Source organism: Astatotilapia calliptera, chromosome 11, assembly GCF_900246225.1.
Source record: "Astatotilapia calliptera chromosome 11, fAstCal1.2, whole genome shotgun sequence".
Taxonomy (NCBI): domain Eukaryota; kingdom Metazoa; phylum Chordata; class Actinopteri; order Cichliformes; family Cichlidae; genus Astatotilapia; species Astatotilapia calliptera.
The window spans coordinates 18,090,001-18,116,684 of record NC_039312.1 but is presented as its reverse complement, the minus strand read 5'-3'; the positions used below and the strand labels follow the sequence as shown (position 1 = coordinate 18,116,684).

Sequence of the window (26,684 nt, the reverse complement as noted above, 5' to 3'; positions counted from 1 at the left end):
GGTGAATCCCACAGTTGTTCTGTAATGACAAATTAGCATAACACTTCAGTGAGACAGATGTCTTATGACCTTTACTGGCTGTCCTGGTTTTATCCGATACCGGTGCCAAACCGATACTTTTGAAACGGTGCCGGTGCTTAAACGGTGCTGAACCGGTGCTTAAATAATGGAGAACACAAACTTTGTCCAAAAACCTCTCATGTTTAGCTATTTTTTTGTAAAAAGATAACAATGTTAGCCTTTTCTGCAGCTATGGGGCATATATGGTATCACTCTTGGCTGGAAGCAGTGCTTAAACAATGGAAAAAACAAACTTTGTCCAAACATCTCTCATGTTTAGCTGTTTTCCACTTTTTCTTTGATCATTTTAGCCTTTTTGGCCAGGGTGAAGGGAGTATCTGCCATCAAACAAGAAGACAGCCGTGCTAGTTCACCTTACATGCATTAATATAATAACGTGGTGAGCCTACTCAACAAATTACACACGAACAACATTAAGCTACTCACGCAGAGAAGAACGGCTGCTGCTGCTAACATCATCCGTCATCATTTCTGCTACACTGGCAGGGCTAGGGGCCAGGACTCTACTCTTTGGGTTCTTGGGGGATGTTGCTAACTCCGGGTCCGATAACAGGCACCACCCCGCAGTAGATGTGCTCGGTGTGAGATCTCGCAGCAAGCTATCAAATAAGGTGCATTTCTCTGCTTAAAAAAAAAACGCTATGCGTCGCCAGGTGTTTCATCAGATTCGAGGTGTTACCTCCTTTGCACAGTATCATCTTAAAGCACTTGTTGCAGGCTGCTGAGTTTGCATCTTTTGCTGTGAAGTACAGCCAGACTTTTGACCGCTTGGCCTTGGGCATTTTTAATCTGTAGATCTGCTCTAAAAGAACGTACATACCTGGGCCCGCCTACTACGCTTGCAAAGGTAAAGTGATTGGCTAGAATCCAAAGTGCATGACATCTCAGAAAGAAAAAAAAAAGCACCGAAATAAAGCACCGAAATGTGCGCTGCTTTTCGGTCTGGTTACTTTATGTCAGAACCGGATACCGGTACCCATCCCTAGTCTTCTCTTACTGTGATATGGGGGTGTTTTTGCCCATTATAGGATGGTGACATAGAGTGCAGAACAGAAAGGAAAGAAAAATACATAGGGGGATGGCATAGTTTAGCCTGCAGCCAGCAATTTCTTTTCATCATTTATGAATCTGAGTAACTGCTTAGGCTACGAAATGCCAAAAAATATGAAAAATGTTTTATCGTCTACTTGATTTTTGTAACGCAGCGAACACACACGATGAGCTAAAAGTAATTAATAAAAGCTTGGAAAAGTTTGGACTCGTATCAGCTGCATAACACACAAAGATGCTCAAAGGCAAGCACATTCATATCACAATTAATCGTGTGATTAATAACACAAAATAATCATAAATGTCAGCAAGTGCTTGATAAAGCACACCTCCCAAGCTGTTGAGACGTAAGCCTTTCAAAGCCCTTGTGCACTGTTATGAAGCCCATTCTCTCTCTCTCTTTTTTTTTAATTTAAGGCGTACCAGAGAATTGTCAACAAATCTTTGGTCAGCAGTAGGTTTCAAATTAAGTTATACATGGTTTAATGTCCCTCTAAGCTGCACTAACCACATTGACAGAAGCTGAAAGCCCTTTATTGTAACTCATCTGCAGTTCAAGTTGCAGATGTTCCTCTGTCCTTTCACTAAATCCAGTCTGCCAATGAGGATGACATGCATAGCAGGCTTTTAGGCATCATTAGGATGTGACTCACCAGAATAAAAGACTCATGGGTAAACCCCCACAGAGCAGCTTTGTTAGGAAATAGAGTCGTGCTTGCAAAAATGATAGCACTTAAGCTCATATTAGCTGCTGATCCATCACAGTAATTCAGATGTAACAGGGTGGGGAAAGACTCCCTCATCTCAGAAGTGAACTTTAGAGTGAGATTCATTTCACAAGAGGCGAGACGCTGCTGGAGTTCAGTAAATACCAGCAGGAAGAGCGTGCTTAAAATTGCTGAAGTGGGAATCACAACCCCAGGTTATTAACGTAAATATCTAACAAGCCAATCATACGACAGCATCTCACTGCATTTAGGCTTGCAGACATGATCAAGATGACCCTCTGAGTTTCAAACTGAGCGTCAGAAAGAGGAAGAAAATGGCAGTTTAATTGCCTTTGAATGTGACGTCATTGTGGCTGGTCTGAGTAATTCACAACCTGCTGATTCACTGAGATTTTTCCACATAACTATCTCTAGGTGTTACAGAGAACGGTCTGAAAAAATATCAGTCAGCAGCAGTTCTCTAAGAGAAAGTGCCTTGATGATGTCACTGATGATGTCACTTCCAAAGACCACAGTAGGTGTGACTTGTTCACTCTAAGAACAGGAAACCAAGGCTATAATTCACATGGACTTACCAGAATTGGACAGCAGAAGACAAGTCTTTAATTTTATTCAATAAAACCAATGACCTCTCATTCATCATGGGCTGAATCTAAACTGATCCTTTTCTTGTGAGAGTGGCTGGATCACAAAAAATGAACTTATTAGAAGAAAGTCAATGTTGATTTAGAACTGGTTCAAGGGTAAACATCACTCTTCTCTCTTGTCTTTTTTGGCTCTCAAACAACCAGCCTAAAGGTTATAAACTGCCTCTGCAAACACAACACACCCAACATGATGTTGCAGTAGCTACTTTATCCTTGCAGTCTCACCAGCTTTTTTTCCGGGAGCTTATCCCTCTCAGTTAAAAGCACTCTGAAAACAATACAAAATCTGGCAATAACTAGACACTTATTTATCTTTCTTCTAATTTTGTCCCTCTGACGATATAACTACAGGCATACATCAAAATGTATTTCTATTATTCCCTTTTATGTATTTTCCTTAGAAAGATAGACCTTTATCTGATAGCTGACAAAGGAGGCACACTCATTTCTTGCATCTGAAACTTACCACCTTAATAACAGTAATCATATTACAGCTGCACACTGCCCCACTGGGATGATGCCACTTAGGCTTTATTTTTTATTGAAACACAAATGAACAATGAGAGGAAATGAGAAACTGACATAAATGAAGCAAAAGTACTTTTACATCTACATTTTTCTTTGATTTGAATGATGTAATGTATCGCAGATTTAAAAAGAAAAAAGCCTATAAAATCAATATACAGATTTAGTATAAAATTTTAAATTAACAGGATGCTGACCCCTATTTTAGTCTTTCTGCTGAGAAAATAACCTGTTGCTGGCTTTAGTGTCATAGTTATGAAGCATATAAATAGTAATAATTATACAGATCAGTTATATTGATAGGAATATTGACATTATTTCACAGATACCAATGCCATTATTGATTTTTCTTATAGGTCCTGTTCTGTATAGATTCCTTTATAGATTCATGAATAATTTTCTCTTTGGAACAAAAGAGGCCATCACTGGTTAACAGAAGCAATGCACAGTCTCAACACTATATAAAAGAGTAAAGAAGGCTAGCATGTGACTCATGAACAGACGCTTCACTTCTTTGAGTTTGGTGACAAGTGCAAAACATATCATTGATGAAACAAAGTCATAAGCTGGAAGGCAGGATTCAAAAGAATCAAATGAACCAAAAGAATTTGGTTCTGATTAACAACTGGAAACTGTTCTTGATTGTCATCACAGTCTACCACTGAACGGAATAATCACACTTGCTAAAATTTCTGCTATTAACTTAAAATTCAAGGCATTAATATTCAACGTGAATATTCAAGCATTCCTTTAACCGTTGATGCTTATTTTTCAGAGAGATCAGCCCACTAGTACCCTTGTTTACTTCACTGAATGAATCTCACTTCATGAGGTAGAGAACTCTCTTTATTCTCCAATCTGTGGTTTCTCACACATTTGAGTCTGCAATATTCATGAAATGATAACACATCATAAAGCTGTGCTTTCATAAGGAACTGCAGAAGAGAAAAAGCAAATAATTCAAATCTGAAAGACTATTTCAGAGATCGTGATGTTGAAAACTGCTTAGAGGTGCAGGCTGGGTTCTTCAATGGGATGCAATCAGAACAGAAGAGCAGAAGTGACAGCTCCTATCTCAGTTTCCTGTTCAAGTTGGAAGAATTATTTAGTGAGAGCATGAACAATTGCACAGAAAACAGAATATGAAATTTTAAAGTTTCTCTTATACACGTTACTGGTGTATCGCCCAATGGTGCAGGCATTAAGGTTGCACCACTGGGCACCATTAAATCACCATTAAATCCTTGCATGTCACTTTGCGTAGACTTTCTATCTTTAGATGTGTTAGTGTGAGCAAAAGTTGACGTAACTGATGTGAAAGGGAATAGACACATACAGAGATTCCTTCTTTTGCGGCTTTGACCTTCTTATTCCCTGTCCTAATTCTAAAATCTTCTTCAAAAATTCTAATTCTAATCTCACTACTTTGATCTTCTTAGTTACTGCTGCTTTGCCAAAGTAATTTAAATTTCTTGAATTTTCTTAATTACTTTTACATCTTACTCTGTAACATCAGTGGCCACAGATGTCACAGCAAAAGAGCAGGCAGTCTGCTTGTTAGGTCTGATGTAATTAGCGATTTCAGGTCTAAATATGTCTTTAGTTGAAAATGGTACAGATTCTTTCAGAGCAAACAAAGTGAGCAGTGCAGTGTTTGCCCAGATGCTACGGTCAAACAGCATTAAGGCATTAATGAAGAAGAGGATTTCAAATGCTGAACAGATTTAAGCTAGCTAGCATGTTTAAGTCTAAAGCTAAGATATCATGACTTAATTATGTCTAAAAATGATAATAACAATTTCTGCACTGTTCTGTCTTTGGTTGAAATCTAAGATGAAAACTTAGATACCAGCAAGGTTTTGAAGGGATAGGAAGTTAAACTAATTGATATTATGATCTTAAGTGAGAGTCAGTGAAGAGACAACAAGGGTAAACTGGAGCCAACAGTATTTTAAGTGTACATTATTATGACTTTTTAAACACTTAGTTTAAAAATGTGCTGCACAGGAATAGTGCTAATGGCTGGAGACGTATGAGGAAACACGACTATTCATAATAAGGGACACAGCAATGCAGCTTTTTAAAAGATGAGAGTTTGAGCATAGATCTATGCTTGAGCCAGCATCGGATCACTGATAGGTCATCACTATCTGAACTGTAGCATGATGAAGATGATGATGCCTAGCAACAGGGCTACTCTGTTGCTTAGCAATGCAGAATAGAACCCCAAAATGAGACCAGCCCTCATTCAAATGACCTCAAACTCACTTGGGTCCCCAGCTCTGCTGCTCATTTGGCCAGGTCTCTTTTGAAAAAAAAAGAAAAGAAAATTAAAATCAATAAAACTTTAAATTTTTTTCTTTTTTGGCCTGTCCCGTTTGGCTCTTTTGCCATCAGAATTGTTGTCTAAAGGCAAAGAAAGATGCCCAACGGATTTACTTTACCAAACTGACCATCCCAGCCTTGCCGTAATGGTCCATTTGATTCAGCTTTTATTGTTTATTTTATTTTCACTTACTGAATACGGGACAGACTTGACTGGGGGAAAGAAGGGGAGAAAGAAAGAGGGAAAGAGAAACAGCTGAGAAGAGGGACGGGGGAGAAGGGCAAAAGACAAAAACCAACAGAACGGGCAGAGAAAAAAAAATGCATATATCAATCACCTGGATCACCTGCTGAGAAAGAAAAAAGAAAGCAAGCAGAAGAAAACAAGAGTAATAGAATAAACAACATCACAATGATATATGGGAATATGACAGTAAATACTAAATGTTAAACATTATTGTGCAGCACATAAGATCAACAGAACACAGTGTGCTTTGAGGTAGGAGCCAAAAAGGGTGTAGTTTGTGGGTGTGATCACCCGTGTGTACACCTGTGAGCATGGACGCGCTTGTTTTTTGTTTTTTTAAAAGGTTCCTTCATGTAATGATCTGCTAGAGGGTGTGGGGGGGCCACAGCCCCGTCCTCCAGGGCGTGAAGCAGGTGTGGAGGAGATCAAAACTCCAGACATCCAGAGGCCCCCAGAACACAAGAGACCAAGGAAGACCAACAGAGGGGCAGCTGCGCCACTGTCCCGGAAAGAGCTGAGGAGAGTCCCAGATGAGGGCTCACTCAGCAGCCGCGGAGCAGAAGCCAGGGGGGGGGGTTGCAGTGACGCGCCGGTGAGCTCCGCCGGCAGCCAGCTGCGCCTGAGTGACCGAGCCCCAGGCCGAGAGGCCGGGGGCACCCCACCTCCGAAGTGGCCCGAGCGAGCCCCAGGCTCCAGGCCCCGATAAGCGGCCGCCAAGGAGTGAGCCGGTGTGTACCTGGACGCCCATCCCCGGACACAAAGAACCACCAACGCACCGATGTCTGAGGGGGTCCGCCACTGGCAGGGGAAGTGGTGGTAGGGGGAGATAGGCCTCCAAACCTTGGAGGGCCTGAGATGTCCCCAGAGAGGTGGCGTCTGATACCCAACCTGACATATAGACACAGAAATACAGGCACACACAGATACAAACATCCATTCCCACCCTCATGCTCTCATATGCACTTACTCCACACTCAACCAACGTGGAGACAGACATAAAGAGACGTTGTACACACGATAACACTCCCCAAGCGTACTCTACAAACCGGGTCTAGGTGCCCCCGCCCCTGGAGGGGGGAACTGCACCCAGACCCAGGTGGTGTTTCCCTTTTCCCTGCGGTGGGGGGAGGCAGACCGCCCCGACTCCGCAGCAGCAGGAAGGCTCCACACTCCAGACCGCAGTCGGACGGCCAACTCCTCCTCCTAGTCCTAGCCCCCCTGCTCCAGCAGGTCGCAGAGAACGGGGGTGAGAGAAGACTCCAAACCTCCCTCCACCCGCTCATTGTAGTGTTGATGCATGTGTGTTCTAAGGTGCATTTAAAAACCAGGAGGGCATGGAGCTACCTGCCAGAGAGCAGCAGGTAAGCGCATGGTCCCTCCTGCTAGCCCTCAATGTCTACGTGTATTTAAAATTGAGAGGTGGGCAACGATGCCAGGGGTGGGGTGTACACCCTGATGGTACTTTGGACTCCGTGTATCGTGCCCACCCCCAAGATCCTATATGTATGTGTAATGAGAGTGTGAGTAATGTGAATGTCTAAGTTGTGGGATAAAATTGAGGCAGAGGCAGCCAGAAGGGGACAGAGGGGGGGGGGGGGTAGCCTCCTCTGCACCCTGGTGACATACCCCTACTCCAAGGCCCTGCATGTGTGGGTGGTTGTGGTGGAGCGGGAAGAGGGAGGCAGCTGGAGATGGGGAGGGAAGGAAGGGAGGGGCAAGTGACCCCTCCCTGGGGCCAGCTCCCCCGCTGACCCCAGTAGGCACCCCCATACTCCGCGACCCGCCAGGGAAAGGGGGCCCAGGCCCATCCAGACCGGGCCCAGTGCAGCAGCGCCGCCCGGCCCCACAGAGCCCGGGACAGTCCACCCAACCCCACCACAGAGAAAACTGCACGCACCCCACCATCCACTCATCTTCCAGACTACATAAGACAATAAACACCCAGGCTGAGATCTTCCTCCACCTCTCCTGTATCTCCCCCTCCTGCAGAGGCAGCTCCTGAGGAGAGGAAAGCTCCTGCAAGATGTGACAATCTCCCCCACCAGTTGAAGAGCCCCCCAGGTGGCTCGACGCACCGGCGGCACCCTGCTCCAGGGCTGGGCCCCCATGCACCCACCCGCCCACAACCCCGGCAACACACCAACCAGGACCCAAGCCCCCGAGTCCCGGTCCGGGTCCCAGCCCAGAGACGGAGCTCCCCCAGAACCTCACGCCCATCCCGGACCCACCCAGGGGCAGCCAGGCTACCAGGTCAGTAACCCACGTCCGTCAGCACAGACCCTCCCCTAGCCCCGCTGCATGCAGCCGCGAGGAAACAGTCACCGGAGAGCCAACAGAGCCCCTAACCGGACATGACCGCTACCCCGGGTTGAGCCCCCCAAGGAAGATGCCTCCGGGGAACCCCCCGACGCCCTAAGCCTGTCCCTACCCCCGCACCAATCACAACAGTGAAGGCGGGACCAAACTATGACCCCCCACCCCCACTAGGTGATGGAGCTGATCAAAGGAGCCCAGAGCAATTGATCTGATGTGGTGGCAGAGGCTGTATCAAGACTAATGTAATCTAATAGATAATTTCTATATTGGTTAGAATTAAGATTATTTTTATTTTTCCAGTTCATGAGGACTGTTTTCTTGGCTATGCATAGGGCAGTGAAAACCATATGGGCGATATTCTTTTCTGAAGTGACATTATCTAAGCTGCCCAACAAACACACTAAGGGGGAAGTTGGAATGTTACATTTCAGACACTTCGATAAGTCTTCACATATCTCGCGCCAAAACTTCTGAACTGGTGGACAGAACCAAAGAGCGTGGATATAATTGTCCGGTGAATTGGTTTGGCAGTGTGAGCAGTTGTTGGTAGACGTAAAGCCCATCTTGAACATCCGATGACCTGTATAGTGCACTCTATGTAATATTTTGTATTGAATTAATTGAAGACTGGGATTTCTAATTAGATGAAAGGTTTTTAAGCAAATCTGAGACCAGAAGTTTAGGTCTAAGTTAACTGATAAATCCGCTTCCCATTTTGCAATAGGAAGTGATATTGATTCATCTGTTTTAGAAAGCATTCTGTATATTTTGGATAGTAATTTGGGGGGTTTAAGAGTAAGAAATTGAACCACACTTGGTGGTGTTTGTAGTTCAACTTGACCCGGTTTAAATTTCTTTTTTACTATGGATTTAATTTGTTGATATTCTAAAAATCTTTTCTTGTTGATCCCATATTGTGTAACTAGTCCGTCAAATGAAATAAATTCTGTTCCTTCTAGTATATGTTCTAAATATTTGATTCCTTTATCACTCCAATCTGAAAAGTTTATCATATTATTGTTTTGTAATATGTCAGGGTTGTTCCAGATAGGTGTACGTTTGCATGGGATTAATGAAGACGCCGTCAATTTTAGAAACTCCCACCATGCTGTCAGAGAAGAGCTGATGTTGATGCTTTTAAAGCATTCATGTCGTTGGATGTTAAAACTTTAAAATTGATAAATAAAGTATTATAAATACTCGGTCAACTTGGTTAACTCGGTCAATCATTAGATGAATGATTGTCAAGAACACGCTCAATTCCTCAGTTTATCAGTAAGAGGAAAGACTGTGACGTTTAGGTTCAGTAATTAATCACCTTACTTATGTGATCTATCTCTTCCCAAGAAACTTAATCAGTGTAAATGTGAAAAGGGTGAAAGCAGTCCTTCTTCTTAAATTGTCTGCAGATCAAGGGCTCTACAGAACTTTATATTTGTTTTATTTATTCATATATTACTTGATTATTCTCAGTATCCCAGGTTATCATGGGAGCACCCAACAAGCCATCAGCATTGTGGACTGACACAGAAAGAACACTAGTTCATCCCAATATAATGATATTATTCATTCTCACAGCTCTTGACCCTCCAACATGGCAATGTTTGCCAGCCCACGTCTCCCTGTGTGTGAGGCACACCCTTTCCTGAAAGAGGCGCGCATACAGTCACGCCTGCTCCTGATCTGCTTTAAGGAGTTGTGGTGAAAGGTTGCCAAGGCCACAGGGAGCTGCTCCAAAAAAAGGGATCACGGTGCTGAGCTTAAAGTGCCTCTCCACTATCTGCAGTATTACATTTTCAGGAGTATGAAGCAGAAGTGTGAAGCTGTCACTGCTCATCACCCTAAGAGGAAAGCTTTGTAGAGCTATTTTCATGCTAGAAACACAGCCACCTTTCTCATTCATGCCTAAAACTGCCTGACACGTCACAGGCTCTGTGTCACACTCTCAAAACTACTACACCGCATCCTGTTAATCAGCTATAACCTCGGTGCACCACCTACGCTCCAACATCCCCGTAACTCCCTCACTGTCTCTTTCTCTTGTCAGCTCTGAGGGTGACAGAGGTCCTTTCCTTTGTTGTACTCTCAGTGTAAGGGAGCCAGACAGCCTCATAACTCAGCACCAGCCTATTAGAATGCAGAATAGCTGCAGCTTGGTTCAACACTTGCTGATAAGAGAGGGGAAAAACATAGATTGGCTGGATTTCCGGGCCCAGAGAGCTCTTTATGACGTATCATGTAGCAACTTGCTTGTCAGGTGATGCAGCTGTTGCTTCCCCAATTAAAGATAACAGTAGTTATGACTCTCATGGGGACGAAAAACAGGTTTAATAAAGAGAAATCACATTTCGTTGCCCTGTACCTGTGCATGTGCAATGACAATAAAGTTGAATTCTAATTCTAATTCTAATTCTAAAAAGCTAAATGAACATCTGCACTGCCACAAGCCACCTCTTAGACATTGGAGTGACGATATATTTAGACATGGCATCGTCTTCCTTTACCTTCCATTTATGAACAGAAAAAGAAGTGTCTGACTGAGAGGAGTTACCACATTTTGAGAGATTTACTTCATGCACGAACTACATCAGGACAGCACAGATGAGTCCCTCCCTGATTTTGTAGCATATAAACTGTCACAGCACCAGAGGATGACTCAAACTGTGGCATCCCTGAAGTGACAAAAGAATGAGGAGCCAACACAAAGCAGCGCTGAGTTTTCTTCTCTGACAAGCTCGTGCTTTGTGGTTACTCTGCAGTCATCCTCTGAAAGACGTCAGTTGCAGTCAGTACTGCTAAAGTTGCGGAGAGATCAGATCTCACCTACAGGTTTTTGAAAATTCAGCCATCGTCTTTTGACCTAATTTAGTGCCCAAATAAAGTTTTTTTCCTCATATGATGTTGCTAATAGACACCTTAATATATTTCTTGCTTGATATTGCACACCAAATCTAAAAAGTTCACTTGACTAAAAAATGTGAACAGACTGCCAATTTCAGTACCGAATTAATTCAACCACTATCATATTTTGAAATCTGTCACATCACGCCAACAAGAATTCGAGTCACTCAAAACAGGACTGTGAGGCAGTACTTAGCCACAAAGCACAGCATACAGCTGTGAACATGTTTAGCTGGTTATATTTACATCAGACAAGGACGCTACATGATGGGAGCTCTGATGAAGCTGGAACATCACTGCATGTCCAGGTCATAAGACTGAAAAGTCCAAGGATCAAAGAATCCAAAATCAAAGAGTCGGATTCATCATTGTTTATGAAGATGGTTGATGAGAACCATCTCTGAAAGTTTATGGACTGACACGATATATATGGAGTGTTATGTTACTTATTTAAAATTCACAATATCCTGGTTTTTCAACCAGTGAGGACAAAGCAACGAGAACTACAAATTAACAGAACCTTCATCTACAGCTGTGAAAATAAGCAGGGATAGATTCTTATGCACCAGCTCACCACTTTATTAGGTACATCTGTTCAACTGCAACTACTCAGATCACATGGCAGCAACTCTGTGTAATTAGGCATGTTGATACAAAGACAAGACCTGAAGTTCAAAATGAGGAAGAAAGGTGATTTAAGTGACTTTAAATGGGGAGTGGTCTCAGAACAAAGCACTACCACCAAATATGCACACTAACCAGCCACTTTATTGGGTACATCTGTTGCAGCACTCGTTGACCATCACATGGGAGCACATTTATGTGTGTAGATTTGGGGGAAAAGTGATTTAAGTGACTTTGAATGGTTGTTGATGGCATAAAGGCTCATAGAGAATCATGCAAAAAAGAAAAACTACCCAGTGAGCGATAGTTATCTGTGTAAAAATGCTTTGATGATGCAGGAGATCAGTGAAGAATGTTACAACAAAGGTATGAAGAAGACCATCTCTAAATGCACACCATGTTCAGCCCTGAAGCAGACAGGCTACACAGCATAGGAATACCACAATGAGCTGCCAAGAACAGGAAACTAGGACTAGAATTTGCATCTCCTCAGCAATTAAAACTTATCAGACCAGGCAACACTGGAAAAAAAACATTGCCTGGTCTGATGAGTCTAGATTTCCCTGTGAGAATTCGAATGGTAGGGTCAGAATTTGGTGTAAACATCATAAAAGCAGGGGTGAATCCTGCCTTGTCACAAAGCTCAGATCATCTAAAACAGATTTTTTGAACATGATGATGAGTTCACTGTACTCAGATGGCCTTCACCCACAAATCTGAAGCAATTGTGTGATGCTATCATGTCAATATGAATCCAAATCTCTAAAGAACGTTTTCAGGGGATTGTTGAACCAATGCCATGAGAATTAAGGCAGCTCAGGGGCCCAACCCTGTACTAGAAGGGTGTACCTAATAAAGTGGCAAGTGACTGTATAAAATGACACTGTCATGCTTTATTATGTCGGTATTTGTTGATATGATTTGAACTTGAAAAGCAGAAGTAACTGTTCTGTTACATAAAAACTGTCATTCTTAAAGACAGTATCGGATCAGTTTTAAATGCCACAGAAAGACCGCTATTATAGACGGGCGATTGTGGCTCAAGAGTTCGCCTTGTAATCGGAAGGTTGCCGGTTCGAGCCCCGGCTTGGACAGTCTCGGTCGTTGTGTCCTTGGGCAAGACACTTCACCCGTAGCCTACTGGTGGTGGTCAGAGGGTCCGGTGGCGCCAGTATCCGGCAGCCTTTCCTCTGTCAGTGCGCCCCAGGGTGGCTGTGGCTACAATGAAGCTTGCCATCACCAGTGTGTGAATGGGTGGATGACTGGATATGTAAAGCGCTTTGGGGTCCTTAGGGACTAGTAAAGCGCTATATAAATACAGGCCATTTACCATATGCAGGAGTTTGGAAAAAAACATGTTTTTTCCCCCTCACTGTGCTTTATTGGTTTTTATCAATAAGTATCAACTAGTGCCGCCCTCGTTAAAATTTCATGCAGATATCTGGCAGTCTGTGAGGGAGTTACGAAACCAGCCTCTGAGCTTCTTTCAGTCTCTCCAATGCCTGGAGGAGGCTGAAGACAAGAGTAGCAAGCTGCTATTAAAAAACTATATTACAAATTTGGACAAAAAGTAGATGGACAAATTGCATAACAGCGGGAGTGATGATCTTATCCATCTATCCTGCTATCAAATTCAGGGTTGTGTTGGGGAGCTGGAGGCTATCTCAGCTGTCATAAGGCAAGAGGAAAAGTCATCAGCCTGTTGCAGGGTTTTATTATTTAGAAACGTCTGTGAAGGTTCTCAGTCATCCAGGTCATCGTAGTCAAAGGAGCTTGTAAAGAAAAGCGTCTGGACTTCTTCAAGTTGCTTGAAGACGTTTCACCTCTCATCCGAGAAACTTCTTTCAGTTCTATTATTTAGAACCCCCCCCCCCCAAAAAAAACAAACAAAAACAAAACAAAAACCCTTAAGTTGAATTTGAAAACTACAGAAACTACAGCTCAAAGGAGGAGCTTCTCTTGTGCCGGCCCAAAACCACATGTATATTTTTAGATATGAAACCACATGAATTATTTATGTAGACCTACAGGCCCTGCAAAAATAGCAAAAACACCTGCCACATACTCACAACAGCTGCTTTGTTGACACTTTTTTTTGCATTGTTCACCTGCCAGTTAGCGGCTATTACAAATAAGTTTGGGGGTTTTTGTAACGTACACCCTGAAGCCACAACTACTTCACACAGGTCACTGTATGAGCCAGTGTGCGAAAATGATAGCTCTATACATCCTCTGCTATCTGAATTCTGTTGATCATTGCAAGGAAATTATTGACTGGTAAATATCAATGTGCTGGCCTGACCATCGGTGCTGTGCAATTTTCTGCAATATGATGTTACACTATAAACAACACAACAGCAGGTGACCTAAAAAACTGGAAACAGCCCATGCAATATAAAGACTCAGCACCAAAATGAACGAATTCTGTAGAATCTGACAGATTATAGGCCCATTCAAACATTCAGTGAAATTACTGTGAGCTGGAGGTCACCTTATGAAATGCAGTGCTTTACTGCTAATACTAGCTATACCCATGAAATTAAATTAAGCACCACACCTATTATTTAGGATTTTCAAAATAAATATTCTACTGTACAAAATGTCCAGTTAAATAAAATAAAATAAATTTAGAAAATCCTCCTTAACCACGTTTTCTTTTTGAAACTCTGCGATTATATGTGTTTTCCCCCAGACAAAGCAATTTTATGTTATTTCTCGCTGTTGCATTCCACAGATTCTATTGATTCTTCTCTCTCACAGTCTCTTTGTGTTTGACTGCAATCACTGTCTTGGGCGTGATAGGAGCAAAAAACCTCAGGAGCTGCAGGAAAGACAGATGGGCCACCAAACAAACCATAGTCCCCAGTGAGCACAGCTGTGACAGAAAAATGAGAAGTAGTTTATACAGTGAAACTTACCAAGCCCTCAAGAATTTAGTGTCACAACAATCAACATTGCCAATCTCTAAGAAAAAAATAAAAATAAAACTCAATGTTCCACTGAATAACCTTGACTTTCTCCTTAACTGTGTACAAATCTGTGGCAGCATGCACACTATCTACCTCCTTTGCTCCACCTCATGCCAGCGTGCATTTATGCTGAAATTCTGAGTGGCCTTCCCCATACATGTTTGAACAAACACAGTTCAAGCAACACTTGAAAAGCCTCCTCTGTTGCACTGTTTACACAGGACTCTAGAAAACTGAGCGACCTTGTGTTAGCTGTAAAATTACTCTGTATATGAGCCACATAGATCTCTGACAAAACAGCTTTGAGTCACATTTTTTTTCACTGTGAAGTTGTGCCATAAGTCACTCTTATTCAGCTGGATTTATGAATCCTGCTCGGGTGCACTGATAACTACCATAAATATTGAATATTACATGTGAAACAAAGCAAAATCCTCCATAATCCTGTTTGCTTTGACCACTATCTGTTAAGCAGGAGATGCTGAGCTCCAGCCATGATTGAATCTGAAAATGGATATCACACACACCTACATCCACTCAGCATGAGAGATACACACAGTCATAAAGGCACATTATTCACAGTCCTGGCTTATGACTTGTCGCCTGTGAAGCTAATGAGTTCTACTGCATATTAGGTTTATCATAGAAACAACAGACCATCTTTTATAACTTGTAGAAGACTCAAGAATCTGGAGACCAAAGTGATCTATTGTTGTTCATATTGTCTCATGTCCAGACCTTTAAATAAACAAATAAATAAATATATAAATACCAGTTGCTTGTTAAACTATAGGACATAAATTTAAGGTCAAGCGCTTTTACATTTATCCAGTTTATCGATGGGTTGTTAAACTTTGATGACTCTGCTGAAGTGTTTCGAAGAACATTACAACTAAAGATTCACATGCACCTGATTTGTTCGGCTGAAAGATCATAATCAATCAAATAACTTCCAGAGGGTTTGAGATTCATCATTGCATAAGAGAAAATTACAAGGCCAAAGAGTTTTTCTTGGACGAGAGAGAGAGAAAGAAAACACACTCACCTTGAGCTACAGATGGACACGATCGGTGAACAGATGTTTAACTACAGGAAAGGCCACAGCCGGAGAAGAGATAGTCAATTTAGAGCCCCAACCAAACAGCCTGGCTACTTTACTATGACAAGTACACACATGCACCATCCAGCCGCGCTGAAAAGCATCAGTCTCTCCACCGCTGTACGGAGGAGGGAGATGAGAGGCGACTGACTGAGGCCAACTCCAATTAAACTGCAAAGCAAAGCTCGGCGTCAACTTAAAGGGGCGGCGTTTCTATCACTGACATGTTTCCGTGACGCATAGACGTGTAGAGGAGGTCCCCAAAGCGCAAGGACACAGTGTAGAAGTCTTCATATTTTACATGCAGTCCTGTTAATTAATGCGTTATAGTGGATCTTAGAGGATAAATATCTTATTTGACTTATTTTATTTTATTTTATTTGACTATTCACATTAGTAAATATCACAAAAATGGTTAAATAACTGTTATTAGAAGCGATAAATGAAGTTCAAACGACAAAAGTTAGCATATACCGCCACCTACTGGATACACTGCTGAATCACATCTGTGCTGTTAAACAGTCAAAGCGTCTGCAAACAGATTAAAATGCAAACATACAACAGTTGAGTAAATAGGTACGTTTTTCTATACATTTAAGTCATTTCACGTGATTTAAGTATAGACTTATTGCATAATTATGACAGCAGACAGAAACAGAACTCAACAAAAGCCATATAATTTTTATTTCCATCCCGTCGACAAACTGATATTGTCTCCATTATTAAACAGCAAACTGTGCATGTCTACTTTGCTTTGTGAGCCATTATTCTTTTTCAGTGAAAGTCTGAATGAGACGCTGTTGTATCAGTGAAGGCTGCAGGCTTGCACCTCAAGGACATACTGTCATAAAAAAAATCATTTCACACAAGTCAGCCTGACTGCAACAGATTTTGTGCAAAAGAGCCTTTTTTTTCCTTTCACAGTGGCACGCTGGAAGGTTACTGCGGCACCTATAATACACAGAGTTGGATTCCATAACACAGGCAGCACAATGCTCTGTTCTGCACTCTGTGTTACATTTGCTGGAAAAATCAGCCTCGTATTTTTCTCTCTCTCTCTCTGTAAAATTGGAAAGGTTACAGGGAAGACTAAAGTATTCATCTGTGCAGCATTATGAATCTGGTACAGCTGAATTGCTTCTGTGTGCACTGTGCAGGCTGGCTGAACTCACTTTGAAGGCTGTTGCTTTTATTTTACTTGATACAATTAGCCACAGCTTGTAAGAGACCAGTACTGTAAAATAAATCCTGAGCTCTAATGCAAATGAAATGTGGGAAAGTAAAGAGCAAATTAACAATGCTTCCGACATGGATGAAACACTTACTGTGCTCGCAGTAATATGTTTATTCTAATTAGCTTCAGTCTGAAAGAAAAACAAATTGCATTCTTATACAATTACAGAGAAACTTTAAATGTGACTATAGTCATATGAGGGATTGCACAAAATAGGCTGTATTCCTTATGGTCAGTCCATGAAAGTCCATTTTTAGTTGTGCCAAGAAGTCTTTAATGTGGGTGTTATGTAACAATAACCTATATTGAAACCTGTGATAAATTGCTCTATAGGTGCAATAATGCTTCTGAAAAACTGTCCACTGCATCTTTGGTTATGAAAAGTCACACTTAAGTAATGTTAAATACATGCAGTCATTTAAATTTTAATACTAAGTTACTTTCAGGATTCAGGTTATTAGAACTGCTATTGCTTTACTGAGATATTACAATTATGTTTATAAGGCCATATGGGAGCTGCAGTGGTTAGTACTGTTGCCTCACAGCACAAAGGCCCTGGGTTTCAATCCACCAGCTGGACAGGGCCTTCCTGTGTGGAGTTTGTATGCTCTCCCCGTCCTCAGGCTTCCTCCCACAGTCCAAAAACGTGTATGTGGTTAGGTTAATTGGCTGTAGGTGTAAATGTGAGAGTGGTAAACTGTCCAGGGTGTACCATGCCATTTCTCCTCTGACAGCTGGGAACAACTCCATCCATCCTTGCAATTCTGAATTGGGCAAGTGGGAAAAATGGCTGGATGGAAGGTCATCCATGGATGTAGTAGCAGTTAATCCCATAGAAGTTGTGTTTTTTCCCACAGACTACGTTGTCTCTAAGGTTCACAGCGGCATGAGTGATGGAGCTGTTGAACTTGCGATGAGCCTCTGACTTGCTGAATGAATGTTGAAGGTCTAATAGGGTCAGGGCTGCACCTGATTTACCCACAGTCCCAATGGAAGAACTGCCTGGCAGGACAGGAGAGCGTGGCATGATGCACGGATTAGAGTTGCCATGTAGCCGCTCTCTGTCCTCTGCTCCTGGTAACAATTTGGGATGTGATTCCCTGCCCGTCTGGTCTTTGTCTTCAAGTAGTGGACTACAGCTGGGTATATTTCTTCCAACTTTAAAAAGTTTTTTGTCATTTAGCACATCCTTTACACAGATGCTTTCCTCTCTGTTGACTTCTATCCCTCCTTGGGGATGTAGGCGGTTGGACAGGTCCCAGAGTTGCTCTGTGTTTGTGATCTGGGCAGCGTTAGCCTCTTGGTTGCTCTGTGACGGGGATCCTTGCATGACATTGTCAAACTGGACTTTGCAGTTTTCCCTCTTTCTGCCCTTATGCGCAGAGCATTTGCACTGAGCTTGCTGCTTGCGTAAGACCTCCTGGGACAGCTCAGTCTGCTGTGCCTTTGTGGAGTTAGTGCTGCACTTTGATTGAGTATGACCCATTTGGTTCAGATCTGGTGCCTCATTACGCATAGCTGTGATCTCTTGTGGTTGGTTCACAGCAGGCGAGGCAGTGCTTTGGTTTAGAGTTGGAGATGTATTTTGGAGTTCAGCAGCAGTGGGACTGCAGCTGCTCCTCCTGACATTGCTCCCCAGTCTTTTTCTACATCCTTGCCTTGCTTTAGAAGGAACAAACACAGGATGCGACCTTTCTTGCTGCAGGGAAAATAATTAGACTTATTAGTGTTCTGGTCTGTTAATGCTACCGTATAATAAATGCAATGGCTTTTACCAGGTTTGACGTGTGTGAATTAATCCCAGCAAAGTTAGTCATTTTTTCCTTGAAATCATCTGTCATAAAAGGATTTGCTGGCCCTGATCCTTAAAACAAGATTTCACATTAATGTCAGATTTTGGATTACTGCACAAAATACAATAACAACTGATTGATCATCAGTAAGTGTGAGAACCTCTGCGAGTCCTGTCAGTTTGCTGGTCTGGAGCATTCAGGTGTGTGTTTCTCAGTGAGAAAAGACATCAACAATGATCTCAGAGAAACAGAAAGATTGAACAAGTATGAAAGCCTCATCTCTCTAAAAAGAACACATCAAACCAACTGTTGGGTCCAGTGGTGGAAGGCTGCTGATTTGGACCTCAACCTAATTGAAATGCTGTGGCATGACATTAAGATAGCTGTGTATAAACGAAATTTCAAAAATCTCAGATTAACTGATGCAACATTGTAAAGAAGACTTGGCCAAGATTCCTCTACAATGATGCGAGAGATAAAATCATAAAGAAATGATTACTTCAAGATACTGTTGCTAAAAGGTGCTTGACCAGATACTGAACCACAGGGTGTACTTAGTTTTTCCCCTCATTGCTTCTGCATTTTGGCTTTTTTTTGGTTAAATATATAACAGCACGGTGTAATATTTCATGTGCTGTATGTGAATAATTTAGAACCTGCTAAATACAAGATACAAAGATTTTTCATCAATTCAATTCAATTCAATTTTATTTATATAGCGCCAAATCACAACAGGTACCTCAAGGTGCTTTTTATTGCACAGTAGATCGTACAATAATAGATACAGAGAAAAACCCAACAATCATATGACCCCCTATGAGCAAGCACTTAGGCGACAGTGGGAAGGAAAAACTCCCTTTTAACAGGAAGAAACCTCCAGCAGAACCAGGGTCAGGGAGGGGCGGGGCCATCTGCTGCGACCGGTTGGGGTGAGAGAAAGAAGACAGGATAAAAGACATGCTGTGGAAGAGAGACAGAGGTTAATAACAGATATGATTCAATGCAGAGAGGTCTGTTAACACATAGTGAGTGAGAAAGGTGACTGGAAAGGAAAAACTCAATGCATCATGGGAATCCCCCGGCAGCCTACGTCTCTTGCAGAGTAACTAAGGGATCCTCCCTTAGTTACTCTGCAAGAGCATTTGCAAGGGTCACCTGGTCCAGCCCTAACTATATGCTTTAGCAAAAAGGAAAGTTTTAAGCCTAATCTTAAAAGTAGAGATAGTGTCTGTCTCCCGAATCCAAACTGGAAGCTGGTTCCACAGAAGAGGGGCCTGAAAACTGAAGGCTCTCCCTCCCATTCTACTTTTAAATACTCGAGGAACAACAAGTAGGTCTGCAGAGCGAGAGCGAAGTGCTCTAATAGGGTGATATGGTACTACAAGGTCATTAAGATATGTCCTGATAGATAAAACTGATGAACTGAATACTTTTGATACTTTCTGTTTAACAAGGATTTATTTTTCAGTATTTTCACTTCTTACCTGTGTAGTGCATTTGGTAGGAAGTGACCCAAAGGGTCTTCTCCATGTTTTTCAGGATGTTGCTTGTCCTCTCCGATAGCGTCAAATCCCAGTCTCGAAGTTTCAGGTTGGGCAGCACCATCTTTGGGGGAGTGGGGTAGAAAACCTGGCTCTCTCCCTTCGCTGGTTTTGCATGCTGGTGGAAGGAGGAAGACACTTTATGCTTCGATTAACGTCAGTGAAACTGTGAAGTCACTGATATTTCATCACTCACATCAAAAAAGCCATGTTCTCCTGTCCACATAACAGCCTTCTTCCTTGTTTTCAGTGGTGTTTCTAAGCTCTCAAGTCTATATGGAGCACCTAGGTGTGAAAAAAGAAGCATCTTAAAGACCTAACCATTCTACCACTCCCTTTTATCAGAATATCACACCTTTAGTTTTGCTTAGCAGAGTGATATCAGGTGCACTATTTGGGATACTGAGGTTGAGGAAAGATTGAGACGCAGCTCTGACTCCTGTATGTGGGTCATCTGGTGAGTGGAAGGATGGGAACATTGCAAAACGAGAGATGTGCGATGAATAGGGATGCTCTTTTGGGATGGCAATCTTTATCATTTTCTCCCTATGAAAGGCACAAAGACAAGAAAGGGTCGAACTATGTGCAAAAACAAATCAGTTTATCATTATGGAAAGAGTACTCACGCTATATTTATGTTCGTTGGTTTTGGTATTCTGGTAAAAAAACACACAAAAAAACCCCACCATCACTGTTATTATGTATCACCACAAACACAGGAAGAGGAAGTTTTTGATTATAATATTTATATAAAATCAGCAGCTACTTACAGTTGGTCATTAAGTCGAACATGACTTTTGTTTCTGCCATCACTGCTGTTACAGCGTTGATTGGTGATACTCCTGTGAAGGTGAAATAATTATATAATTATACTACATTTGATATATTACATTATAAATTCTAAGACTGTCTCATAATGAAGCCAGCATCACACTCACCCAGGTATGGTTCCTCCATAACCGCAGGGATAATGTCTATTTAAATCAGCCCTGAATCCACTGGTGAGTGAAGGCTCCATGTGGCTGCTGAAGACCTGACTCATAATCAGTGAATGTGAAAGAAGGATAAAGCCCTAAAAACCCCCCACTAGTATAGAAGGACAAAGAGGCGATGTTTGTAATTGCACACAAGTTTAGCTTGAGAAACAGTACTTAACAAATTTATTAGACCATCTGTCATAAAAGCAAGAAAACACACATATTTTAGAAAAAAATACAACATAATTTTTTTATACAAAAAATTATGTTGTTACTTATTAGGAAAATCTAATGTTTCACTTCTCTGGATAGTCAGAAAGCATAGACAAGACAATTTAGCAAAGAACCTATTATTTAATTGCATCTTTAGGCACTTTATTGCTAGTAGCTATCATTTGTTTCTATGTCTTTAGATGAATCTATGAAAAATGCCAGCAGTAACACTAAGGGATTCCCCCCCCCCCCCCCCCCCCCCAAAAAAAAAAAAAATCTACATCAGATGAACAGGATCTGCAAGTTATGTCCTTAAGCAAAAGGGAAAAAATCCATGAAAGCCCTGAAACAGGACCCGAGAGATGCATCTGGCCTTTCGGTTGATCTGTTTACTGAAGAAGGCTGAGGTACGGCAAATTCTACAATAACTCCCCTGAAAAAGTGGCAACAGGTCTTATGGAGTGATAATTTCCAGCCATCTGCAAACCATGGGACAAAAAGTAGCTAACATCCAAAGAAAGGCTTTGAATCTCAAAGAAGCCTGGACAGCTACTTAAAGAAATAAAAATATCATTGGATCTATTTCCCATTTTCATAGAAAAACATTAAGTGAGGGGCGGCCTAAGACTTTTGTGCAGTATTTTATATATACAGCGACTAATCTTCTAGAGTATACTTGCTGTTTAATCATTAATTAATATAAATTACTATTTTCGTAATATTAACTTACCTGGACAGTGGTATAAAGGAAGTCCAGAGAAGTTCCGAGTATCTGTCTGTGATAAACACACAAATGTCTTGTTTCAAATAAAGGTGAACATTTTAAAGCCTTTTTTTTTGACTGAACAGGAGGATCTCCTCTTTGCTTTTGACCAAAGAGGTGGGTTTGAACTCCTGGGACAGGCAGAGTGACAGTGTTACAAACAATAGGGTCAGAGTGAGCGACACCCAATCCAGCCCACTGTGTGTAGTACTGATGTCACTTAAAAGCAACTGTAAAACTAACCTAACTAAACACTGACTACTCTAAGACCAGTGCGATGTAATTTTTACAGTTCTTATTGTTCAAAAATCAAGTCTTGGCTGATTTACTAATATTACTTACAATCACTGCTGAGAACGCCCATCATCCAGTCATCCAGTGTGGATCTGATAATATTACGCATTCACAGCTCAGTGAATGGGTGCAAAGAAAATGAAGCTGGCTCTGACTAGCACACACCGACACCAGATACAAGCTGTGCGACTGGTGTTGGGTTGCAGGAGTCGTATTTCATTCCTGCGCAACACAAGGACTGAAATAGATCCAGATTATGTGCATTAGTGAATGCCCCCAAACTGTCCATCAAATGTAAGTGTTGGCATGCCAAAAAGTAACACGTGTGGGGCGTCGTTTGTAAAGTGAAACATGCTGAAATTAACAGCAACATTTTTCCACATTTAGCTCAAAACCTTACAAAAACATGATTTTTCCCGAGTCATTTTTTACAACATTTAGTAAAATGTTTGTAACTTTTCATATTTAAAACACAATTTTAAAAGTTAAATCTAAATGTTATATTTAAATCTAAATGTTAAATCTAAATGTTACAGGAAACCAAATATTTAGTTTCCTGTTTTCACTTTCCATGTTTCACTTTACAAACTGCGCCTCATAGTTTCTTGTATTTTTTTTATTTATTTATTTATTTATTTTTTAAGTTTTATTGAGTGATAGTGCTTTGGAGAAAACCTCTAAAGTTCTTTCAAAATTTTTCTTTGGACATTAGCTGCTTTTTCACTTACTTTTAGTCCAGTCCTTGTACCTGATTGTTTTCAGAGGAATGTCTAATTGTTAAATTAAGCCATTAAACACAGACCTATTCAGTCACTGAGGGGATTAACCAGTGTTATGTCTACACATAACAGGCAACAGTATCTGAATCTCATGTCCTTAAGGAATAGGAAAAAAAATATCCAGCAAAGACTCAGGCAGGATCTGAGTGATGCATTTGGCCCTTGATCCACCTACTGTTCACTAGGTTCAACTACTGTCTCATAAGAAATGGGCTCAGTGGAAGGGAGGCTGTCATTAAGCTTTCTTAAGGAAAGACTCAGGTATGTCAGATTACACAAGAACTGCACAGAAAATTTGTGTCAACCAGTTTGATGGTTAGATGGATCAAGATTTGATTCAAGTTTAAATTGTTATCAATATGTACAGAGGAGATCAGGAGAGCGATACCACAGTGACTGTGTACAAAACACAGTGGAGGCTCCATCATGGTTTGGGGAAATATTTCAGGAAGTGTTGTTGGGGACTTGATGGAATTGATGGAATTATGAACACAGAAAAGTACAGACAGATTTTCATCCACTATGCAACAGCTTCTTTTTTCAATATGACAATGATGCCAAACACACTGTTAATGCAATAAAAGCATACCAGGATGGAATAACACACAATTAAACTGTGAGTCATGGAAAGGCCTCCCCAGCGCTCAGACCTCAACATTATTGAAGCAGTGTGGGATCATTTTGACAGAGAACAAAACAAAAAAGCCGCCAACATCCAAGAGGAGCTTTGAATGTCCTTCAAGAAGCCTGGGGAACTATTTCTGAAGACTTTAAAGAAATGACATGAAACTTTGCCTAAGAGAGTCCAGGCTGTGTTTGGATTATACCAAATATTGACTGCCAGCCTTGTTAGAATTGTACACACTGCTGTTTTACCATATACGTGGTATTTCCTTGTAAATTCCTGCACTTACTTCCTGTTAAAGAAATAAAGGTGATTGAAAAACTTTTATTCCTGCTGAGCCAGCTCTTTCATGTGTAATGATAGCAAATTGATATCATCCTTCAATTTTCCTTTTCACACTTGTCCCCAAAACAATTACATTCGTTTTTAATTTGAAAACAAGATTTATGATATTAAACCCCCTGAAAATGTTTCTTTATTATGTAACATTAAATATTTATGGCTAAATAAGTAACTACAAAACATAGGCATATTACATTTAAAGCTGCTGTGATATGCTCTGCCTTTATGCACAGTGACCAAAAGGCCACAGCATTAGATTCCCATTCAGATGTTACTGGATCCAGATTTGCTTAATATGTGAAAATTATGGGAGAGACCTTTCCAGACCAGACCAACTCTCAAATAAAACAACAAAAATGGTTTGAACCACTGCAAACACTCTATTATTCATGCAGGGTCTTTTTTATGCCTAGTAGTAAGAAGTTTATTGAAGATACACTAAATCCAGAAACCTGAAAATTGCATTAAAATACCAGTTTTTCAATCAATGCGTGCGGCTGCCTTTTATTGAACGCGATTTGGACTGCTTTCCAAGCAGCAAACCTTGTTTGTTAACTCACAAGACCCATTCTGCATTCTGCTTTTTAATTGGGATTCTCAAGAGACCTTGTCCAAAGTCTCAGCAAAACATGCAAGTCCTATCAAGCAGCATAAGCTAAGTCCAGTAACCAATTACCCTGCTCTGGCCCAGCAGAGCTGCCGCTCTCTCTCCGGATTATAGTTCCCGCTGCTGCATTATAAATGTGCAGCTGCAGTGCTTTCCCTAATATTAGGTTATTGTGCAGATGGAAGTTGACAGTTAGTGGATGATTTGCAACAACAACAGGAAACCAGCCTTATCTGTAGCTCTCATGCCAAGAACTTCAGACACATTGTGAAAAATTAGCTCACCACTGTCATCATGTGACATTTGTTGATAAGATAAGATAAGATAAGATAAGATAAGATAAGATAAGATAAGATAAGATAAGATAAGATAACCTTTATTAGTCCCACACGTAGGAAATTTGTTTTGTCATAGCAGGAAGTGGACAGTGCAAAAGTTATATAGCAAAAATTAGAATACAATAGGAATAAAATACTGTACACAACTGTACAGAATAGAATAAAATAAAATACTATATACAGTAGAATAAATAGAATAAAATATACAATAGGATAAAAATAGAATACAAATGCTGTATACAAATGCTGTAGTAAAAATACAACTTTGTCAGAAAAAGACTGACTTCACAAAAAAATAACCTCACTGGTCAAAACCTGTTAAAGGAGAGCAGAAATTAAACTTCACCTTCTAACCTCTGAAAGCCACAAGTGAAGCTAAAGACTGTCAGGTCTCATCAGCTTTGCGGTGCCAATTATGTTGTAGTAATATTGCTTTTAGCAATTTTATTAAGCTATCTTACCCTGCAAACACAGCACAATCAGACACAAACAAAATTCAGCTTCAGTGCAAACAGATAAGGTCTTAGAATTACAGCCAGAAAACTTAATAACATCTAACAAAGTTAAAAATGTTCAAAGTTAAAAGCGAGGAAGTCTGCAACCAAGAAATGCCTTCATGAATGGAAACACAGAGATTGGTTTACAGCAAGATGCAAACCACTGTTTACACTCAGTAAAAAGTTAGACTTTGCCAAAAACCAGATAAAGGAGGCTGCATTATCTGACAAATGAAACAAAGACTAAACTGTACTAGAATAATGGGAGAAGAGAAGTATGGAGAAGGAAAGAAAAAGCTAATGGTTTGACAAACATGGTGACATGTGCATATATGGCTGCCAGTGGAACCGGATCACTGGTGTTTATTGATGATGTGGCTGCTGATTAAATGAGAAGTGCACAGGGCTATATTCCCTGCTCAAACAACACTTCACGGTGGGAAATGGATAATGACTTAAAATCAGATTTAGTGGTGTACAGAGGCAAAACGACAAAACTAAATAAATAAAAATGTTACTTTCTAACTGCTGAAAAAAGAGAATGTGTTGATGGTTGAAAGACAGACACACACACACTGACTCTTGCACTCGTCTTCAGTGCCCAGTTACAAATCCGTCCTTGTCTTGTTGGCGGACTATAAGCTTTCTGAAAGGACTTATGAAGACATCCATGATGTTTCTTTCATGTGAGCTAAGGATGAAAGAAAAAAAGATGAACCTGTGAACTCACACTTCAAAGCTCACAGCTCGGGAGAATTTTTCTTTAATTTCATGTTTCAGGAAACACACACACACACACACACACACACACACACACACACACACACACACACACACACACACACACACACACACACACACACACACACACACACATTTCACAATCACAGAGCACAGTGTGTGGGCTTGTGTGCATGTGTGTGTGTGTGTGCGTGAGACTCCAAGGTAACATAGGTGCATTTGTCAGTACAATGAAAATTGTTTTAAATAAAATTACACCATTTTTTCCTCATTTGCATAGAGTTGCTTGGGGAAAAAATGTGGTAAATTAACAGATTTTATTTAAATGTTTTCATTTCATTCTCCAACTATTCAGTCACATTCTGTTAGCTGGGAGGCAAGTGCCCTTGAGTTATTCAGAGCTGTTCATAAAGCAAGTCAGAGCTCTA

The 26,684-nt window shown here is 41.1% G+C and overlaps 2 protein-coding genes across 4 annotated transcripts in view; both read right to left on the bottom strand.

The window, feature by feature from the left end:
* osbpl3b (oxysterol binding protein-like 3b) overlaps positions 1-15,668 on the bottom strand; it is a 41,247-nt gene extending 25,579 nt beyond the window's left edge. For 2 of the 3 annotated variants that reach the window (XM_026184339.1, XM_026184341.1), the window contains exon 1: positions 15,459-15,668. The gene's annotated coding sequence lies outside the window, so the exon portion shown is untranslated. Of the gene's footprint in view, positions 1-5,299; positions 5,376-15,458 lie in introns of those variants that run through there. The other variant, XM_026184340.1, reaches the window with a different exon arrangement.
* A 1,769-nt stretch (positions 15,669-17,437) lies between these two features.
* On the bottom strand, positions 17,438-21,126 carry spmip4 (sperm microtubule inner protein 4). Its single transcript, XM_026185464.1, has 8 exons — positions 21,019-21,126; positions 20,851-20,922; positions 20,707-20,736; positions 20,436-20,626; positions 20,277-20,365; positions 20,024-20,198; positions 18,522-18,610; positions 17,438-18,445 (listed from the first exon to the last, which is right to left on the bottom strand). The coding sequence occupies exons 1-8, from the start codon at positions 21,120-21,122 to the stop codon at positions 17,549-17,551; spliced, it is 1,647 nt and encodes a 548-aa protein (XP_026041249.1). The 5' UTR covers positions 21,123-21,126; the 3' UTR covers positions 17,438-17,548.
* Positions 21,127-26,684: the final 5,558 nt, after the last annotated feature.